The sequence below is a fragment of the Myotis lucifugus genome, unplaced genomic scaffold, assembly GCF_000147115.1.
Source record: "Myotis lucifugus unplaced genomic scaffold, Myoluc2.0 scaffold_716, whole genome shotgun sequence".
In the NCBI taxonomy this organism is placed as follows: domain Eukaryota; kingdom Metazoa; phylum Chordata; class Mammalia; order Chiroptera; family Vespertilionidae; genus Myotis; species Myotis lucifugus.
The window spans coordinates 260994-277772 of NW_005871764.1; the positions used below are offsets into that span (position 1 = coordinate 260994).

Genomic DNA, 16779 nt, shown 5'->3' on the forward strand with positions numbered 1-16779 from the left:
CCTCATGGCCGCAGCGTATCTGGTGGGTGGACTAGTTCTTGATCCCCTATTCAGTAATAAGGGGGCCTGGGTTTCTCTAACAATAGTAGATGCCTTATAAGCTCCACTTCTGATTTATGTCCCTTTAAGACCAACATTTGAATTTCTATTCTAACCAGTATATTACAATGTGACCCTAGGGTATGGGCTGAAAGAACTCAGCAAGACCACAGGCTGACTTCTGTGTTGATTGGACAACTACCTAAAGGACACCACTCTTTAGAGACCTTGCAAAAAACAAACAAACACGTCATCAGAGAGAGTGGCTTCACTTCCATCGTCCCTCAGTACCTCACAGGGCACCTCCCCTGCCAGGGACTTTGTGGACATCACCCGTGGGCTACTTGAAAATGAACCTTTTCCCATTTCTGTGCACCCAGTGTTTTGCCTCCCCTTCCTTCCCAAGGCCCTGAATTGAAGGCATCTGAACTCCTGGAGCAGTTGTCCAGGGGAAGGGAACCAACAGCCCCGCCCCCAACCCTTGGGAGCAGACAGGGAAAGAATTATTCTAGGGAATTGTTTAAAATCGCGGGTGCTGCCCACAGAAAGAAAACCATGGGCGCATAGACTGGTGTCTCGGGGCTCCAAAATGGGACCCCTCGTGGGCAGTCATTCGTTTGGCATTAAAGGAATCCAGCTTGATGAACTCGAATGCCCTCGGCTCCATAGGCAGGACTCTCCGAGGAGCCTGTGTTACTTCCCTCACTTAAGGGCAGATTTGTAATAAAAATCCTCATTCCAGGGAAATGGTTTTTTGATATATGAGAACCTAACCACTTGGAGAATCCTCTGTGAGAGGTCAGAAAACTCCACCGTTAAAGATCGGTGTATAATTTACGCAGAAAATAGAAAGTTTTGTTTCTCAGAGTTGAAATCTGACGCGCACGGTGGGAAATATTGCTAGTTTTTCGCATAAAGGTGTGTCGTTCCCGCGTAACGGGACCCCTGGGCGAAGCCTGAGACTTCGGGGATCCCTTTCTGAGCAAAACCGGGCAATTCGGTGCAGGGGATTTTGATATTTTGAGCATTTTTCGAGGTGTAACAAACACAACTCGGGATCCGACAGGACACTCTGCAGCTGCCAGCGAGGCGGGCTGGACAGCGCACCAATCACGGCGCAGCTCCGCCCTATATAAGCGCGCGGGCGCGGCGGCGCGGCCCGAGTCCCGGCCAGTGTCGCTCTTCCGGCTCGAGTTCGCTCCCACGCCCGCCCGCAGCATGTCCGAGACCGCGCCCGCCGCCCCCGCCGCTCCGGCCCCCGCCGAGAAGGCGCCCGCGAAGAAGAAGGCGCGCAAGTCCGGCGGTGCCGCCAAGCGCAAGGCGTCCGGGCCGCCGGTGTCCGAGCTCATCACCAAGGCGGTCGCCGCCTCCAAGGAGCGCAACGGCGTGTCGCTGGCCGCGCTCAAGAAGGCGCTGGCGGCCGCGGGCTACGACGTGGACAAGAACAACAGCCGCATCAAGCTGGGCCTCAAGAGCCTGGTGAGCAAGGGCACCCTGGTGCAGACCAAGGGCACCGGCGCCTCGGGCTCCTTCAAGCTCAACAAGAAAGGCGGCTCCCGGGGAGGCCCAAGCCCAAGGCCAAGAAGGCGGGCGGCGGCCAAGCCCAGGAAAGCCGCGGGCGCGGGCCAAGAAGCCCAAGAAGCCCGCGGGCTCCGCCACCCCCAAGAAGAGCGCCAAGAAGACCCCGAAGAAGCCCAAGAAGCCGGCGGCGGCTGTTGGAGCCAAAAAGGTGAAGAGCCCGAAGAAGGCGAAAGCAGCCAAACCCAAGAAGGTGCCCAAGAGCCCGGCCAAGGCCAAAGCGGCGAAATCCAAGCCGCCTAAGCCGAAGGCCCCCAAGCCCAAGGCAGCCAAGACCAAGAAGGCGGCCAAGAAGAAGTAGGAAGTCCCTTTGGCCGACTGTTAACACACAACACAACCCCAAAGGCTCTTTTCAGAGCCACCCACGGGTCTCCAGGAAAGAGCTGTTGCACTTTTTCGGGGTCTTGCCTGTTGGGCGGGCGCTGCAGAGATTGGCGGGGCTGGGGCGGGGGGAAGGGAAATTGCCCAGGTTAGCGAGGTTCCGGGGATGGAGGCGTGTCCGGATCTGGTACTTGACTGTCTAGGAGCGGTTGGGTTTTTAGTAGGACTGGAAGTTGCTTTGGACCTAGTTCTGGTTTGTCCATTTGGTCTTTAGGGCCCCGGAACTATACTGTGTCCTTCCAGGCAACTTAGTTCCTAAATCGGCCCACAGACACTGGCGGAAGTGTGGCATTTCCAGCACTAGGGGTATTTGGCGACCTCTACAGACGTATCTGGCGGTTATGAAGGGGGAGATTCACCTAAGTAAATACTACAGGGTTTTTTATTTTTATTTTTTTCTTGGAGGGGGGCGGGGAGTGGGAAAGGAAAAAACAATGTGAGAGGAAACACGTCGATTGGTTGCCTCCAGCTTGTGTCCCGACCAGGGCCCGTGCTGGGGAGGAACCTGCAACCTAGGTTATGTGCCCTTGACCGGAATCGAGTCCGGGACCCTTGGGTCCACAGGCCCACGCGCTATCCACCGAAGACGCCGGCTAGGGCCAAACATTAGAGCTTTGATAGAATTGGGGATGCTAGATTCCAGTGTCGCACAGCACGTTGCCGAGCCTGGTGGTTTGGTTAAGTGCCGCGGGCGCGCGCTACTGCGTTTGTCAGCCACAGTCTGCGCCCGCTCCTGCGTCCAGGACATAAGCTCGGCCGCTAGGTGTCCACTGGCGCGGGCCCCACACTCGGCGTCTGGAGGTGCACCGGCCAGCAGATGGCCTCCGCCCACAGCCCTGCAGCTGGTGCGTTGTCGGGAAGTTTCACAGGATCTGAAGTACACAGCACAGTGCTAGCCGAGGACTCTGGTAGCTCTGGGTAACATAGTCTAAGCCATCTGATTGGGCCCAGCAAAGTAATCAAATAGCCAATGAAAAGGTACAATGAAAAGTTTATTTACATGCTCATTTGTGACGACAACCTATGAATCCTCCAATCAGGATCGAAATCTAACTATCCTCATTTGAATACATCGTCTATAAATAATCGCGCCGCTGTTGAGGGGTCATTACTTCCTCCAGTGTGAGCGACAGTGGGACACCCATCGCAGTTATGCCCGAGCCCGCGAAGTCCGCGCCCGCCCCGAAGAAGGGCTCCAAGAAGGCGGTGACCAAGGCGCAGAAGAAGGACGGCAAGAAGCGCAAGCGCAGCCGCAAGGAGAGCTACTCGGTGTACGTGTACAAGGTGCTCAAGCAGGTGCACCCCGACACCGGCATCTCGTCCAAGGCCATGGGCATCATGAACTCGTTCGTCAACGACATCTTCGAGCGCATCGCGGGCGAGGCGTCGCGCCTGGCGCATTACAACAAGCGCTCGACCATCACGTCCCGCGAGATCCAGACGGCCGTGCGCCTGCTGCTGCCCGGCGAGCTGGCCAAGCACGCCGTGTCCGAGGGCACCAAGGCCGTCACCAAGTACACCAGCTCCAAGTAGACGCGCAAGTAAGCGGCCTGACTCCTGACCCCAAAGGCTCTTTTCAGAGCCACGCATTCTTTCAACAAATGAGTTGTAATCCATTCATTCGCTCAGAATCTATTCTCTGGTTTCTGAGTTGAGAGCTACATCGTCATTTTGTTATAGAGAGGTGTAGGGAATACTTGGGAGTTATCCAGCAGTAATAGCTACCACCAGTTGTATAGATGGGAGACAAGCGCAGTTCATAAGTGAACACTAATTTGTCCTGGAAGTGTGATTGCAAATGTACAGCTCCCATTTCCCTGTGCAGATCTCTGAATTGGTCAGGGATTTGATGATGACCCCTCATGAAAGCATAGTGCAATTTTTTGTGACAAGTTCTCTTTAGAGTTTTTCTCAAAAAAAAAAAAGCCAACTATTGCTGAGAAAAGGTTGAAAACAATGTTTTCACGAAGTATAGAGGTTTTTCTGGTTTGGTTGCTGTGCAGTTCAATTTCTGCTTGAGGCTCTGAGCAGCGAGTGGGGGAGGGAGAGGGCGTAGCCTGTGCTGCATCCCCAGGGCACAGGGAGAGGAGGTGGGACCAGGCTCCGAGGCGTCTTCAAAGCTGGGCTAGCAGGTTATTTTGGGCGAAAGGCAGTTTTCGCCTTGGGCACAAGAGAAGGTTCTACCCCTCAACTATGGGCAACGTGAATTAGGGACATTGCACATAAGAGTTTCAGGAAGAACCTGTTGGGCCTGTCTGAAGGGCAGGACGAACTTCTATTTACCTGCTCTTATGTTGCAATAACCAACCCTTTGAAGCCCTCAAAGTGCAAGACACCATCCCTAGCTCAGAACGTGTTGTATACCTGCTGCCCTTTCTATCTCCAAACCTCTCACAGATGCCGGTGTCTGACTTACGTGGGTGGGGTCCCTGTGTGCACAAGATTAAATGTGAATTTCTCGTGTTAACTTATTTTCTGTTGATAAGATTATTTGTGAAGCAAAAGAACCAGAGGAGGGAAAGGAGAATTTCCCCCTTCCACACAATGGCAAGTGGGTGCAATTAAAATCCAGAATAATATTTTTACTATTTTTAAAAGCAACACAGAGAGCCACCACCCTGACCCCTGTGACACCCCAAGCACCCTAAACACCCCAGCGGGCTTTTAACCAAAGCTGAGCTTTGCTTTTAGGGGTTTTGTGACGCCTCTCCATGATGGGGAGCCTGATACGAAATCTTTCTTGGTGAAGCTGGGCACCAGAGCAAAAGCTACATCCTGGAGGTGGAAGGAGGAACTAGAAATAAACACACACACAACACACTGATGATTGCAAGGAAGAGTCTGCCCTGAACCCTGGGGCCCAGCTGGGCAGGTTTCACACTGAGCATTTGGACTAAAAGCCCAGCTGACTTGTTTCTGGCATTAATACCACAGGGATTCACCCAGGCTGAGAAGTTAGTTTAGGGGTACCCCACCCTGGTTCTGAGCCCTTGAGCCACCTGGTAAAGGCAAATACAAATCCGCCCTGAAGGAAAAAGCTTTGTTTTAGGCCTTAAGAAATCTCAGGTGGTACAATATCAAATCACAACCAAACTAAACCAAATACACCACGAAACAGGAAACCATGGCAAGAACAAGAGCAACAGACAGTGGAAACAAAATGAGTAAAAAGGCAAAGACTTGCAGTGACCAACTGTAACAGATGTAAAAAAAACACACACACAAAAAAAACACAACAAACAACAACAACCCTTTTGCCTACACAGATTTGAAAAAGAAGAAAATGGAGCTCAGAGATATTTAAAATTTGGTTCCAGAACACCACAATAAAAAATATAAAATAACCAAATGGAAATGATGAGCTGCCTCCTGCACACCCCCCACTGGGGATGTGTCCTGACCATGGAGTCGAACCATGACCTCCTGGTTCAAAGGTCAACGCTCAACCACTGAGCCAGCGCAGCCGGGCTCATGTAAAACTCTTAAAAACTGTCTGACAGTCTGTTATGGATTTAGCAGTTGTTACCAGTTATATTTTCCCTAGTCAATGATTTAAAATGGAAATCAGAGTAGCCAATTCTCTGCAACTCAAAAACGAAGGGGAGAGAATATGAGCTTTTGAACTGTTGGAATACCACCCCAAGAGGGTCCTGGTGGGATTTGGAACACAGAGCCTATATTTTTCAGGAACGTCTCCTAAGTATGAATTGAGTCATTGTCTGTTCATGCTAATAATGACTAAAGTGGAGGTGACACTGCAGAGATACTTCATAGCACGTGATACAAGCAAATGTAACAAGGATCTACTTCGTTGTATAGCAATTATTAATGCAGGTGTCAAAATGGCACCTAACAAATAAACACCTTTTATTTTTATTTTTTTCAATTAGGGCAGAGATGAATGCGGAGAAGAAATGAATGCAAACAGTAACTGAAAATGTGAATCAACCCATAGAAGTTATGAAATACGCAAAGTCTGATCTGCCTGAGAATAATTACTGTTTATCCCACACACACCCAACCCCTCCTGGTTCCTGCACATTGATTCATCAAAAGGTCATTACCTGAGTGGAGGAGTCCAAACACGGTGTTTTATTTTAGCTTTCTCATTTTATTACTCGTTTCAGTCATAAAAGTAGAATTTACTTCTGTCACAAGCCTACTTACTGGGAATTCTTTCTTTCCCATGGACTACCTTTGCTTAGAGAAGTCTGAATGAGAGGATTGGCCACACATCTGCGATATGATTAATAAAAATTTGTGGAGTAAGTACTGGAATTCTGCATTCATTTTTAATTCAAATCTTTCTCCTAACATATCCCCTTTCCAAACATACAATTTATGTTCCACGTGCTTTCTGGTATGAAGGTCTGAGTAGGTGAGGCTGAAGCCCTGCCGTGGCTTTGGTAACGGTCTTGAAGGGAAACAGTCGTGGAGCTGACAGAGCTCACATCCGGCTCCTGAACGAAGGGAAACAAGGGTCTCAAGCCGAGTGCGTACTGAACCACCACCAGGGGTGGGCAAACTTTTTGACTCGAGGGCCACAATGGGTTCTTAAACTGGACCGGAGGGCCGGAACAAAAGCATGGATGGAGTGTTTGTGTGAACTAATATAAATTCAAAGTAAACATCTACACTAATAAAAGAGAAACATGGTAATTAGCGTACGACCGCTACCCTTCCCATTGGCTAATCAGCATATCGTTATGCAAATTAACTGTCAGCCAAGATGGCGGCCGGCAGCCGTGCACTGAAGCAAACAGGGAGGCTTGCTTGCTCCAGTGACAGCGGACTCCAACGTTCCCTGCCTGACTTGCTGGCCTCTCAACTGCAACTCTAAGCAACTATGTTGCAAATATAGAAGCTAAACAAAACCCCAGAAACCGGCTTTCAGTCAGCCGGGCTTCAGCCAGCCTGACCGCAACATTGTATCAATGTTTTCAGCAGCGAGGCCTCAGAGCTAAAGCTGGCCCAGAATTTAAAAAAGAAAAAAGAAAAAAAGGAGCGGTTGGGAGCTTCAGTCACCCTCCAGCCGGAAAACGGCCCTCAGCCCCTCAGACAGCCTGGCCAGGCACCCCAGAAGGGACCCCCACCCTGATCCAGGACACCCTTCAGGGCAAACCAGCCAGCCCCCACCCGTGCACCAGGCCTCTATCCTATATAGTAAAAGGGTAATATGCCTCCCAGCACCGGGATCAGCATGACAGGGGGCAGCGCCCAAACCCCCTGATCGCCCTGTGGCTCTGTGTGTCACAGGGGGCGGGGCCACAACCTCCCTATCTGCCCTGCTCTGTTCGTGACAGGGGAAGGCGCCCCAACCCCCTGATCAGCCCTGCTCTGTGCCTGATAGGGGGGAGCTCCCCAATCCCCTGATTGCCCTGGGGCTCTGTGTTTGACAGGGTGCAGTGCCCCAACCCCCTGATCGGCCCTGCTCTGTGTGTGACAGGGTGCGGCGCCCCAACCCCCTGATGGGCCCTGCTCTGTGTGTGACAGGGTGTGGCGCCCCAAGCCCCCCCCCCCACCACGGGCCCTGCTCTGTGTGTGACAGGGTAGAGCCATAACCTCTCCATCGGCCCTGACCTGAGTGTGATAGTGGCGGCGCCCCAACCCCCCATCCACGGGCCTTGTTCTGTGTGTGACGGGGGAGAGCCATAACCTCCCCATTGGCCCTGCCCTGAGTGTGACAGGGTACAGCGCCCCAACCTCCCAATCCGCCCTGCTCTGTGCATGACCAGGGGCTGCACCTAGGGATTGGACCTGCCCTCTGCCACCTGGGAGCAGGCCTAAGCCAGCAGGTCGTTATCTCCCGAGGGGTCCCAGACTGCGAGAGGGCACAGGCTGGGCTGGGGCACCCCCCCCCCCCCCCAGTGCACAAATTTTTGTGCACTGGGCCTCTAGTCATTACATAAAAGGGTACGGTCTTTTTTTTTTTTAGTTTTATTCATTTCAAACGGGCTGGATCCGGCCCACGGCTGCCCAGACTGATGGCAGAACCCGATCGTCTGCATTTCTGTTACCAGGTGATGCCCCAGCGCCTGGGCCCGAGATCATACCGAGAACTGCCCTTCGCAGAAATGCTAATACCCAACAGCCACACAAACCGCCTCAAAAGACGGTTCAGACTCGGGTGCAGGTGGCACACAACCCTCCCCTGTTCATCTGCATTTTATTTATTGATTATTTTGCAAACGCCCAGACGTTCCCAGTGCTTTCCAGATGCTCCCTGGTCATTCTCCTGCCACATCTGTCATCCCGATCTCACTCACGGATTTACCGATTCACCCGAAGCTTCGCTCAACTTGCCCCGCGTCCCACGGTCTCAGCCCCGGGTCCTGCTCTCAGCACCACACAGAAGTACATGCCTGTGGGGAACGCTAGGCCAGCGGTTCTCAACCTGTGGGTCTCGACCCCTTTGGGGGTCGAACGACCCTTTCACAGGGGTCGCCTAAGACCATCAGAAAACACATATATAATTACATATTGTTTTTGTGATTAATCACTATGCTTTCATTATGTTCAATTTGTAACAATGAAATTGGGGGTGACCACAACATGAGGAACTGTATTAAAGGGTCGCGGCATTAGGAAGGTTGAGAACCACTGCTCTAAGTCATCGACCCTGATCGCTAGGGAGACACTGAGACCTGCTCCAGCCAGCCCGGCGCCCTCCAGTCAGCTTGGCCAACAAAGACCTGAGCGAACACGCGTCACTTCTGACTCCTGAGGCTGTGTCTGGGGATCACCCAGCCCCCCCCTAAAGCTCAGCCCGAGTCAGAACCTACCAGTCTGTATTGCTGCCTCTGGGTTTTTGTTATTGTGGGCGGGGGGGGGGGGGGGGGGGGGATTCTTGCTCATCAACATGATGTGTACAATGCTTCACCGAAGATCCATCAGGCTGTGGCACAACATCACCGATTTGGTTATTTTGGAACTTAGGAGCATGTTAGCACATTAAGTCACAAGACGTAAACACTGCGTAGCTATCAATTCGAGTGGATCTTGGTGTGTATCCCTCAGTGACATGTCATAGTTTTATTTATATAGATCTGGAGGGTTTTTCCTGGTCTTAGAATCCTTCGCCTGTTGTGCTGTAAATGGTGAGAGGGTTTTCCATTTCCATTCCGGATGGGTCACTGCTGTCGCAGGAAGGCCTGACTTCCTATGTCCACCACCCCTGTAGGGCTCGGTGAGATCGAATCATTTATACAAACCCGTGAACTTTTGCAATGACATGTTATTTTCAAACAAGAAAGATAACATCTTTTCTTATTGAATCCCTGTCATAAGTACTTCCTGTCTTGGTCTAAAAAGATTGGCAGGGCCCTTGGTGCCATGTTGAATAGGAGCAGTACCACAAAAGTAGAACTTTTGTCTTCCTCTTTGGCTTTTGGGGAATCCTTCCAAAATTGATCATTAAATATTATGCTCACTGTAGCCCCTCCTTATGAAGTAGCTACTCCTTTTCATTCTCAGTATATTGAAAATGTCTGATAAAAAATTTTTTTTAAAGTATGAGTGTTATCTGCTAGCAGATACTTCCATTGTATCAATAATGACCACATATTTTTTCTCTAATATCTCTCACTGGAAGATTTATGATGTCAAACTTTTCTCACATTCTTGGAATAAGCCCTACATGTATACTGTTATTTTTGAAATAACATATCCTCTTACTTTTCATTTGTGCTTTAAATAGCACTTTTTAAATGAATGTTCCTAAGACAAGACTATAGTTTATTCTTTTGTCTCTTCCTTTGTTTCTATCTAGGGTAGATAATGAGGTTATGCATTTTCAAAGGGGAAAAGAGGGAAGACATTTTTCAATGGAAACGCCTTGTTAAATAGGGATTATCAGTTCCTCACATTTCACTAAAACCTGTAAAGCCAACTGTGCTTGGTATCATTTGGATTGAAGGGTGTAGGAGAGATTTCCTTGTCATCACAACTTGTTTATCTTTTTTTCTTGGAAATTATCCTTTAATGTTGAGTTTAATTTTTGTAAAAGTTGTCCATCACATTCTCAAGGTCCTCAAAACGGGTTTATCTTTGCTTTCATTGGACACTAGGTGGCGCTACGAGCCCGCGGCAATTTTTCATTTCAAGAAGTTTTCACTGAATCTTAAGGTCTGTGATTAAATCCTTGCGGCAGATGTCCTATAGCCTCCACCACAGAGCCCCGCCCAGACAGATTTCCTTCTTAGGAATCTTTCAATATATAATTTTTTTTCCTCTACCCTAGGCTTTCTCAACGGACCTTGGCTTTATGCTCCGTGTCTCCAGGTCGGTCCAAGGGCCCGCTCCCCGGGGGGCAGACTTTAGGTAACAAAGCTCGGAATCCTGATCATGGAATTCGGCCCAGGGAACCAGTTTGTTGTGCTCAGCACTATGGTTTCAGCTCCTCGGTTTCTATTCCAGGACATTTCCAGCGTTTTCCCTGGTTTCTTGTTCTCTGGCTTTGCAGTCTATCTAGTCCTTAGCTATTTTGCTTTCCAGAATAGTACCTTGTTTTCCACGTTGGAAATAAAGCTCCCTGCAGTGTCCCTCTCCAGCCCTACTGGTACTTTCAGCTTTGAAATATGTCTGCTGTCAGCATGACTATACTTGCTGTCCCTTGGTGAACGTGTCCGAGCCATATTTCCCCCTCATTCTTATTTTCTTTATTATTTTTTAAATCCATGCATGTTATTTTCAGACTCAAATAAACGTAGGACTTTCTAATACACATTTTTTATTACACACGTTCTTTTGCTTTAAAAGTAAACATCAGCCGAACCGGTTTGGCTCAGTGGATAGAGCGTCGGCCTGCGGACTGAAGGGTCCCGGGTTCAATTCCGGTCAAGGGCATGTACCTGGGTTGAGGGCACGTCCCCAGTGGGGGGCGTGCAGGAGGCAGCTGATCCATCTCTCTCATCGATGTTTCTAACTCTCTGTCCCTCTCCCTTCTTCTCTGTAAAAAAATCAATAAAATATTTTTTTTAAAAAGTAAACATCATAAAAAGATAAAATATTGTACTTATTCCAAAACTCTAACAATACTTTTCTGAGAAAGGCAAATGAAAACATAAAACGACCATGAGACCACAATCATATAACAAAATAATTACATATTACATTTAAGTTAATATCTACCATTGTGTAGAGTTATATTTTATGTAGAATTTAAAATATCAATCACTTGGATCTGGAGAGAAGGTTTATGGGGAAAAGTCCATCACAGAAATCCACTTATTTAAAGCAAATGACTCGATTTTGTTTTTCAATTAACAATCCTGTGGCCCAAGTAACTCTCTTCAGCTCATCAAAGGATCAGTCATAACTGGACCCAGAAACTACCTGGAGAGGCCATTCCCACGGCATCCAACTTGCCTTTTTATTGATAATTGTTCAGTTAAATTTCATTTCAGATTAAAGTAAAACCAAGTGTGTTCAACTCTTTACAGTTAATCTTGCTCAGGTTCAGCAAGATGTAAATGATTTCACTTTTATCTGAGACTTGAGATCCTAGAACACTGGCAAGGTTAGAGAAATCCCCACCCTCCTCTGTATTCCAGAAGCGGCTCACAGCAGGGAGCCACCTCTCCCCCAGAGCCTTAGGCCTCAAGGGTGAACTGCTGACCTATGACACAGGTCCTCCCAATTCCCACTCTTTAATTCACAGATGATTAGTTGAACTGCTAGTCCCCACTAATCAATCAGAATAATAGGCTTGTCAGCCAAAGGTTGCATTTTCTCCGTGCCCCCAGGTTCCGGAACCTTGACCCACCCTCAGCCTTCCTGAGGGTCCCTCCAGAGAACTGGAAGACCTCAGGCTAAAATATTTTCTGATCTGCTATCCAATCAAATCACATTCTCGCCTCACCTTCCTATACTAGCTGGTTCCTAATCTTGCTAACTCTTCCCTCTGAAGAAAATCCCTTCTGCCTAACCTTGGGATGTGTCCAGACCTTAAACAAGTCCCCCAGGCCTATTGCAATAATCCCTTTCATCCTGCCCATAATCCTTTCCAAAAAAGTATCTTCTTACCAAGTCTGAACCTCTTTTTCATTTAACACAATTCTTGGACTATTTTGTCGGCCCGTATCCTGTGTAACTCACTATACTCATGTGCACATGGAATGACCACTCCAGTTCCGGTCGGTCCTCACCTCTTCAATGTTATTATATGGAGGCCAGGTTCATCGTGCGGCAACACAAAATTCAGCCGAATACATTACGTCTGATTATCTTCTAGCGTTTCATGAGTCAGGCCGCAGACAGCAAGGCTTTTAGCTACTGCAAGGGGCTCTCAGGGGTTGCACAACCTGCAAAGTTTTCATAGGAAGAAGGTGGGGCAAGGAGGCGATTTACAAAAGAAAAGAAAGGCGTGTTCTGGGGCCAAGGCATCTTTTCTTTGGGGGAAGAGGATGAGAGGGTGTTTATCATGCAGATGCCTCTTCTTTCTAAGGAGAAGCCTCTTTAGACTGATTACCCTACTGGTACTTGACTGGAAAATTCCAGACCAGTTGATTAAGGTTCCGTTTCTCCTTTCACGTTAAAAAAGGGGGGGGCAGGGACGGGAGATTACCTGTCTAGGAGAGATTGAAACTGTAATTATGTCAATTATTAAATCTAAGTTTGTTATCTTGAGCTTTTACCATGAGTTGTGTCATTTTGGGCCTGTGGCTTTTCTTTATTTATGATCCACACACTTAAAATTGGTTGCTTGGTCCTCATACCCTTATTTAAATCCTATAAACCCAGTGGTTACACTTGGGCAAATGGTCAAGGGTCATTGACTTGATGCTCTTACTTTAGGACTCATCTTTTTCCTCAATTGGACATGAATCGGACCACAAACGCCTTGTGTTTCCAGGCAACATGCATTAGTCACCGAATAGTCACATTCATTTGCACAGAGACGTGCCCTTCTCCTGGTGAAATCTCATGGGGAGGATGAAATCAGGAAGGGAAGTTTCCACAGCTGAAGGGATCCGTGTTGATTTCACTTCAGAGCTTTGTCTCACAATTGGTGGCTTTCAATTTTACCCCAAATGGAAACACACTAACATTCTCAGCTAAATTTTAAAAAAAGAAAAGCTAATGGCAATGCTAATAATAACTGACAACAAAACCCTAGACAAAGAACCGAAAAGGAAGAGTGTTTAGGTCCTTCCCCTGCAGCGCCAAGCGTCCTGGCCAGGCCGCGGAGGCAGTGGGCACCTGGACCCTGCTGGGCTCCTTGACTTTCTCTCCGGTCGGGGTGCGGGGAGGGGAGAAGCACAATTAGGTGATGACGTAGAACAAAAAGATGTCTCAACATATGAAAGCCCAGGGCCAAGTGATGAATTGGAGCTAAGCAGTGAAATACCTGAGCCCTGAAAGGGTTTCCTGTGGAAACGACTGTCACATACAAAGAAGATTTTGTTCCAATGACTGGAGACCCTCAGCTATCGGGAACCATGGACGCGTGGCCCTGGACCGGAATCACCAGGGACGGCTGAATTCTGAAAACCAGGGCGAGTTTGCATGTAAATGTGATAGAGGCCTTGATTTCAATGTTATGTTTTTCACAAGTGCATACACTTAATTTTTCTGTAAAATATGATCACTGATAATAGGCAATAAATATTTCCTTGAGGAAAAGTAAAAAGGGGGGTGTTTAAAACCATGTGTGGAAAACAGAAGGGATTCTGGGGGAACGTGCTCCTTCCTGTCCTTTGTTTATCCCCAGCCCCCCCTTCCCTGCCCTGAAGAGCAAAAACCCTCAGCACCTGCTTCCCCTGCAGCCAGGCGAGCGGGGGTCTCCTTAAGGTGCTGAGTCTGGCTTGTAGGTCAAGGGTGGAGCTGGAGGCTCTGCATTTCCAACCAGTTCCTGGGTGACTTGCTGCTGGTCGTTCAGGGACCCCAATTTGAGTAGCCAGGCCCTAGAAGAAAATGTCAGATCAAAAAATCGCAACCAAATCTTCAACTCGATACCTCCTCCCATTGGCACTGACCTTGAGACCAATTCACAACCGGCATTCCCTTTTGCTTAGAGCGCATTCCACTTGCTGAGACCAGTATCTTCCCCCTCGGACCCGCCCGGAGAGTTCACCCAGAAAAGCCGCCTGGAGCCCTTTATAATCCCCTGACTCCCGGTCCCTGGGCGCTGCCGCCATGTGGGGCTCAGCCCATCTGGTTTCCCAGGTGACCTAATAACTTCATAATTCGTACCCCTTTGGGCCTCCTGTTCCTCCTTCGGCGACACTAACAGAAAGGAAGCTACTAAATCACTGGGAAGCCAGGGCCAGTGGGAAACAGGCCCACTCCTCCGGGACCCAGGCTGTACAGGAAACGGGCTGCAGGAGGCTCCCGGGAGGAGTTGAGGCAGAGAAGTCGGGTTGGAGGCAGCTGGGCCGTGGCAGGGACAGCAGGTCACGGATTTGTGGCTCTACAGACAAGCGCTTATGAACCAGCTCCGGGGGCTGAATAAAACAGCAGTAGCTACCTAGCAGTTAGAGAGGTGAGGTGAACGCTTTTCTAATCACACAAAAACTCGGTTTCTGCTACTTTACGTATTTGGCTCGTTTCCTTTTCCGAAAAAGTAAAATTCAATCAGGGAGGGGCTTATGATTAAACAAACACAAGTAAAGCCGTTTGCTGTTGTTCTGGACAATGAGGGAGACACAATGAAGCTGAAAGGGCCTTGGGGAGGTTTCCTCCACACGGAGGTGAGGAGGCAAGTAAAGTGTTTTAGCAAACAAAGATAAGACGTGTTAAGTTCAGGAGTGTGGCTTGTTGGGGGCCAGGCGGCCACAGGCTGTTGCTGCCCGGCTTTGCTGTTGGGGAGGGAGGGGGGCGGGGGAGCCAAAATCTGAGAGGATACATCTCCGTGGGACAAGATGGGAAGTGAAGGACTGGCAGAGAAACCGATTCCGATAAAGGAGGATAACTTCTTTTAGCTGTTAAACACCGGCTTCCTTCACAAGTTAGACTGAGGAACTATGTGATCCTCCTCTGTGGCTAGACTGGGAATGATTTGACACTTGTCAGTATGAAGCACTGTAACCATATTGGCCAACAAACTCCTCCCTTATCTCCCTTCAAGTAATGTTATTGTGCTTTCTCCCGGGTCTATTCCCTGCCCTTTAATTTCACCTTATGTTTCTGCTTCCTGAAACAACACTGCCCTCGGGCGAGTCTGGATGATGGCGAGCCACCCTTTTTTTCCCCTGTCCTTCCTCCGCTCGCCCCTGTAGCTTAGAGATTCAAACGAACAGGACCTTTGGCGCCTTGCAGTGCTGACTCCCGCCCCCAACACGGAAACAGAGGAAAAGGCAGGGGCGGTATTTTTATAAACCTATTTGGGCAGCACATTTTATAAACCTATTTGGGCGTGAAAAAGAATTGTGTCATTGCTTAAGATTGCAGCCAAACTGCCAGACAAATATCACATGATACCACTTATTTGTGGAATCTAATGAACAAATGAATTGAACAACAAAATAAGCCCTGAAGCAGGGAGGGATGGAGGAGATGGACATAACAACATGTAGGGTGGGGGAAACCAGAGAAGAGATAAACCAAAGAACTTATACAATTACATGCGTAACCCATGGGCAATAGGGTGGTGAAGACCTGGGAGTGGGTAGGCCCTGGGAAGAGGGGGGAGATAGAGGAGAGGGGGAAATGGGAGATATCTGTAACACTGTCCAAGATAAAAAAAATATGTAAAATGGAAAAAAAGATAGGGTAGTCGAACATTCTTTAAAAATTAAACACGAGAAATCGTGATGGTTCATCTAAATACCTTGATTTTATCAGTGGGGAAAAGATTGCAGCTTCATCTTAAATCACTGAAAATTCAAATTTGGGACTCGCGTTCGGATTGGACAGAGATCATTTTTGACGTCACTTTGAATATCCACCAATCAAACACAAGACTTTGCTTTGTATCTGCAGACCAAGATCTATATAAAAGGGATACATCCGTCCTTCTCCACTCTATCCTCTCGCCAGAGGCATCCGCTGAGCTCCCGACCATGCCCGAGCCCGCGAAGTCGGCGCCCGCCCCGAAGAAGGGCTCCAAGAAGGCGGTGACCAAGGCGCAGAAGAAGGACGGCAAGAAGCGCAAGCGCAGCCGCAAGGAGAGCTACTCGGTGTACGTGTACAAGGTGCTCAAGCAGGTGCACCCCGACACCGGCATCTCGTCCAAGGCCATGGGCATCATGAACTCGTTCGTCAACGACATCTTCGAGCGCATCGCGGGCGAGGCGTCGCGCCTGGCGCATTACAACAAGCGCTCGACCATCACGTCCCGCGAGATCCAGACGGCCGTGCGCCTGCTGCTGCCCGGCGAGCTGGCCAAGCACGCCGTGTCCGAGGGCACCAAGGCCGTCACCAAGTACACCAGCTCCAAGTGAGGCGCGGGCGAGCGGCCTGACTCCTGACCCAAAGGCTCTTTTCAGAGCCACCCACGTTTTCCCGTAAAGAGCTGTGCACCGGCCAGTCCTGGGGCTGAGCCTGGGGGCCAACGTTCCGGAGGGCGTCCCCGCCCCTCGTGTGTGCCCCCGCCCTTGGCTGCCCTGCCCCGCGCTCGGACCCGGGAGTGCACCCCAGTGGGGCTCAGACGCCCCGCGCGCTCACCTTTCACAATTTCCCCGTCGGCTGGAGGCGCAGCTCTCCGAGCGGCTTCCATCTGGGCCGCGGCGCCTCGGGTCTCGGGTGACACGTCATCACTGGGCGCCGAAGGGCCTCACCAGTTTGAAAAGCCCGCGCTACACCCGGGCCGCCTCTAGGTGTCGCTGCGGCGCTAATTCCTCC

At 49.6% G+C, this 16779-nt stretch overlaps 2 protein-coding genes, 1 long non-coding RNA gene and 1 pseudogene across 4 annotated transcripts; 3 read left to right on the top strand and 1 right to left on the bottom strand.

Moving 5' to 3' along the window:
• The first annotated feature begins 1212 nt into the window (after window positions 1-1212).
• Window positions 1213-1982, top strand: LOC102419994 (annotated as a pseudogene).
• A 511-nt stretch (window positions 1983-2493) lies between these two features.
• LOC102420309 (histone H2B type 1) lies at window positions 2494-6276 on the top strand. Its single transcript, XM_006105698.3, has 2 exons — window positions 2494-3539; window positions 5889-6276. The coding sequence occupies exon 1, from the start codon at window positions 3151-3153 to the stop codon at window positions 3529-3531; it is 381 nt and encodes a 126-aa protein (XP_006105760.1). The 5' UTR covers window positions 2494-3150; the 3' UTR covers window positions 3532-3539; window positions 5889-6276.
• A 4433-nt stretch (window positions 6277-10709) lies between these two features.
• LOC106694911 lies at window positions 10710-16737 on the bottom strand. 2 transcript variants are annotated; one of them, XR_002826944.1, is made up of 4 exons: window positions 16603-16737; window positions 13749-13901; window positions 12144-13481; window positions 10710-10945 (listed from the first exon to the last, which is right to left on the bottom strand). It is a non-coding gene; the product is annotated as an uncharacterized LOC106694911 (long non-coding RNA). The 2 variants fall into 2 exon arrangements; XR_002826945.1 differs by lacking the exon at window positions 16603-16737 and adding an exon at window positions 14191-15089.
• LOC102420628 (histone H2B type 1) lies at window positions 15999-16433 on the top strand. The gene has a single exon (XM_006105699.3). It carries the CDS (start codon window positions 15999-16001, stop codon window positions 16377-16379), a length of 381 nt encoding a protein of 126 aa, XP_006105761.1. The 3' UTR covers window positions 16380-16433.
• Window positions 16738-16779: the final 42 nt, after the last annotated feature.

Excerpts from the sequence above, each read along its gene's own strand:
- LOC102420309 (XM_006105698.3), top strand. The coding sequence starts at position 3,151 with ATGCCCGAGCCCGCGAAGTCCGCGCCCGCCCCGAAGAAGGGCTCCAAG.
- LOC102420628 (XM_006105699.3), top strand. The coding sequence starts at position 15,999 with ATGCCCGAGCCCGCGAAGTCGGCGCCCGCCCCGAAGAAGGGCTCCAAG.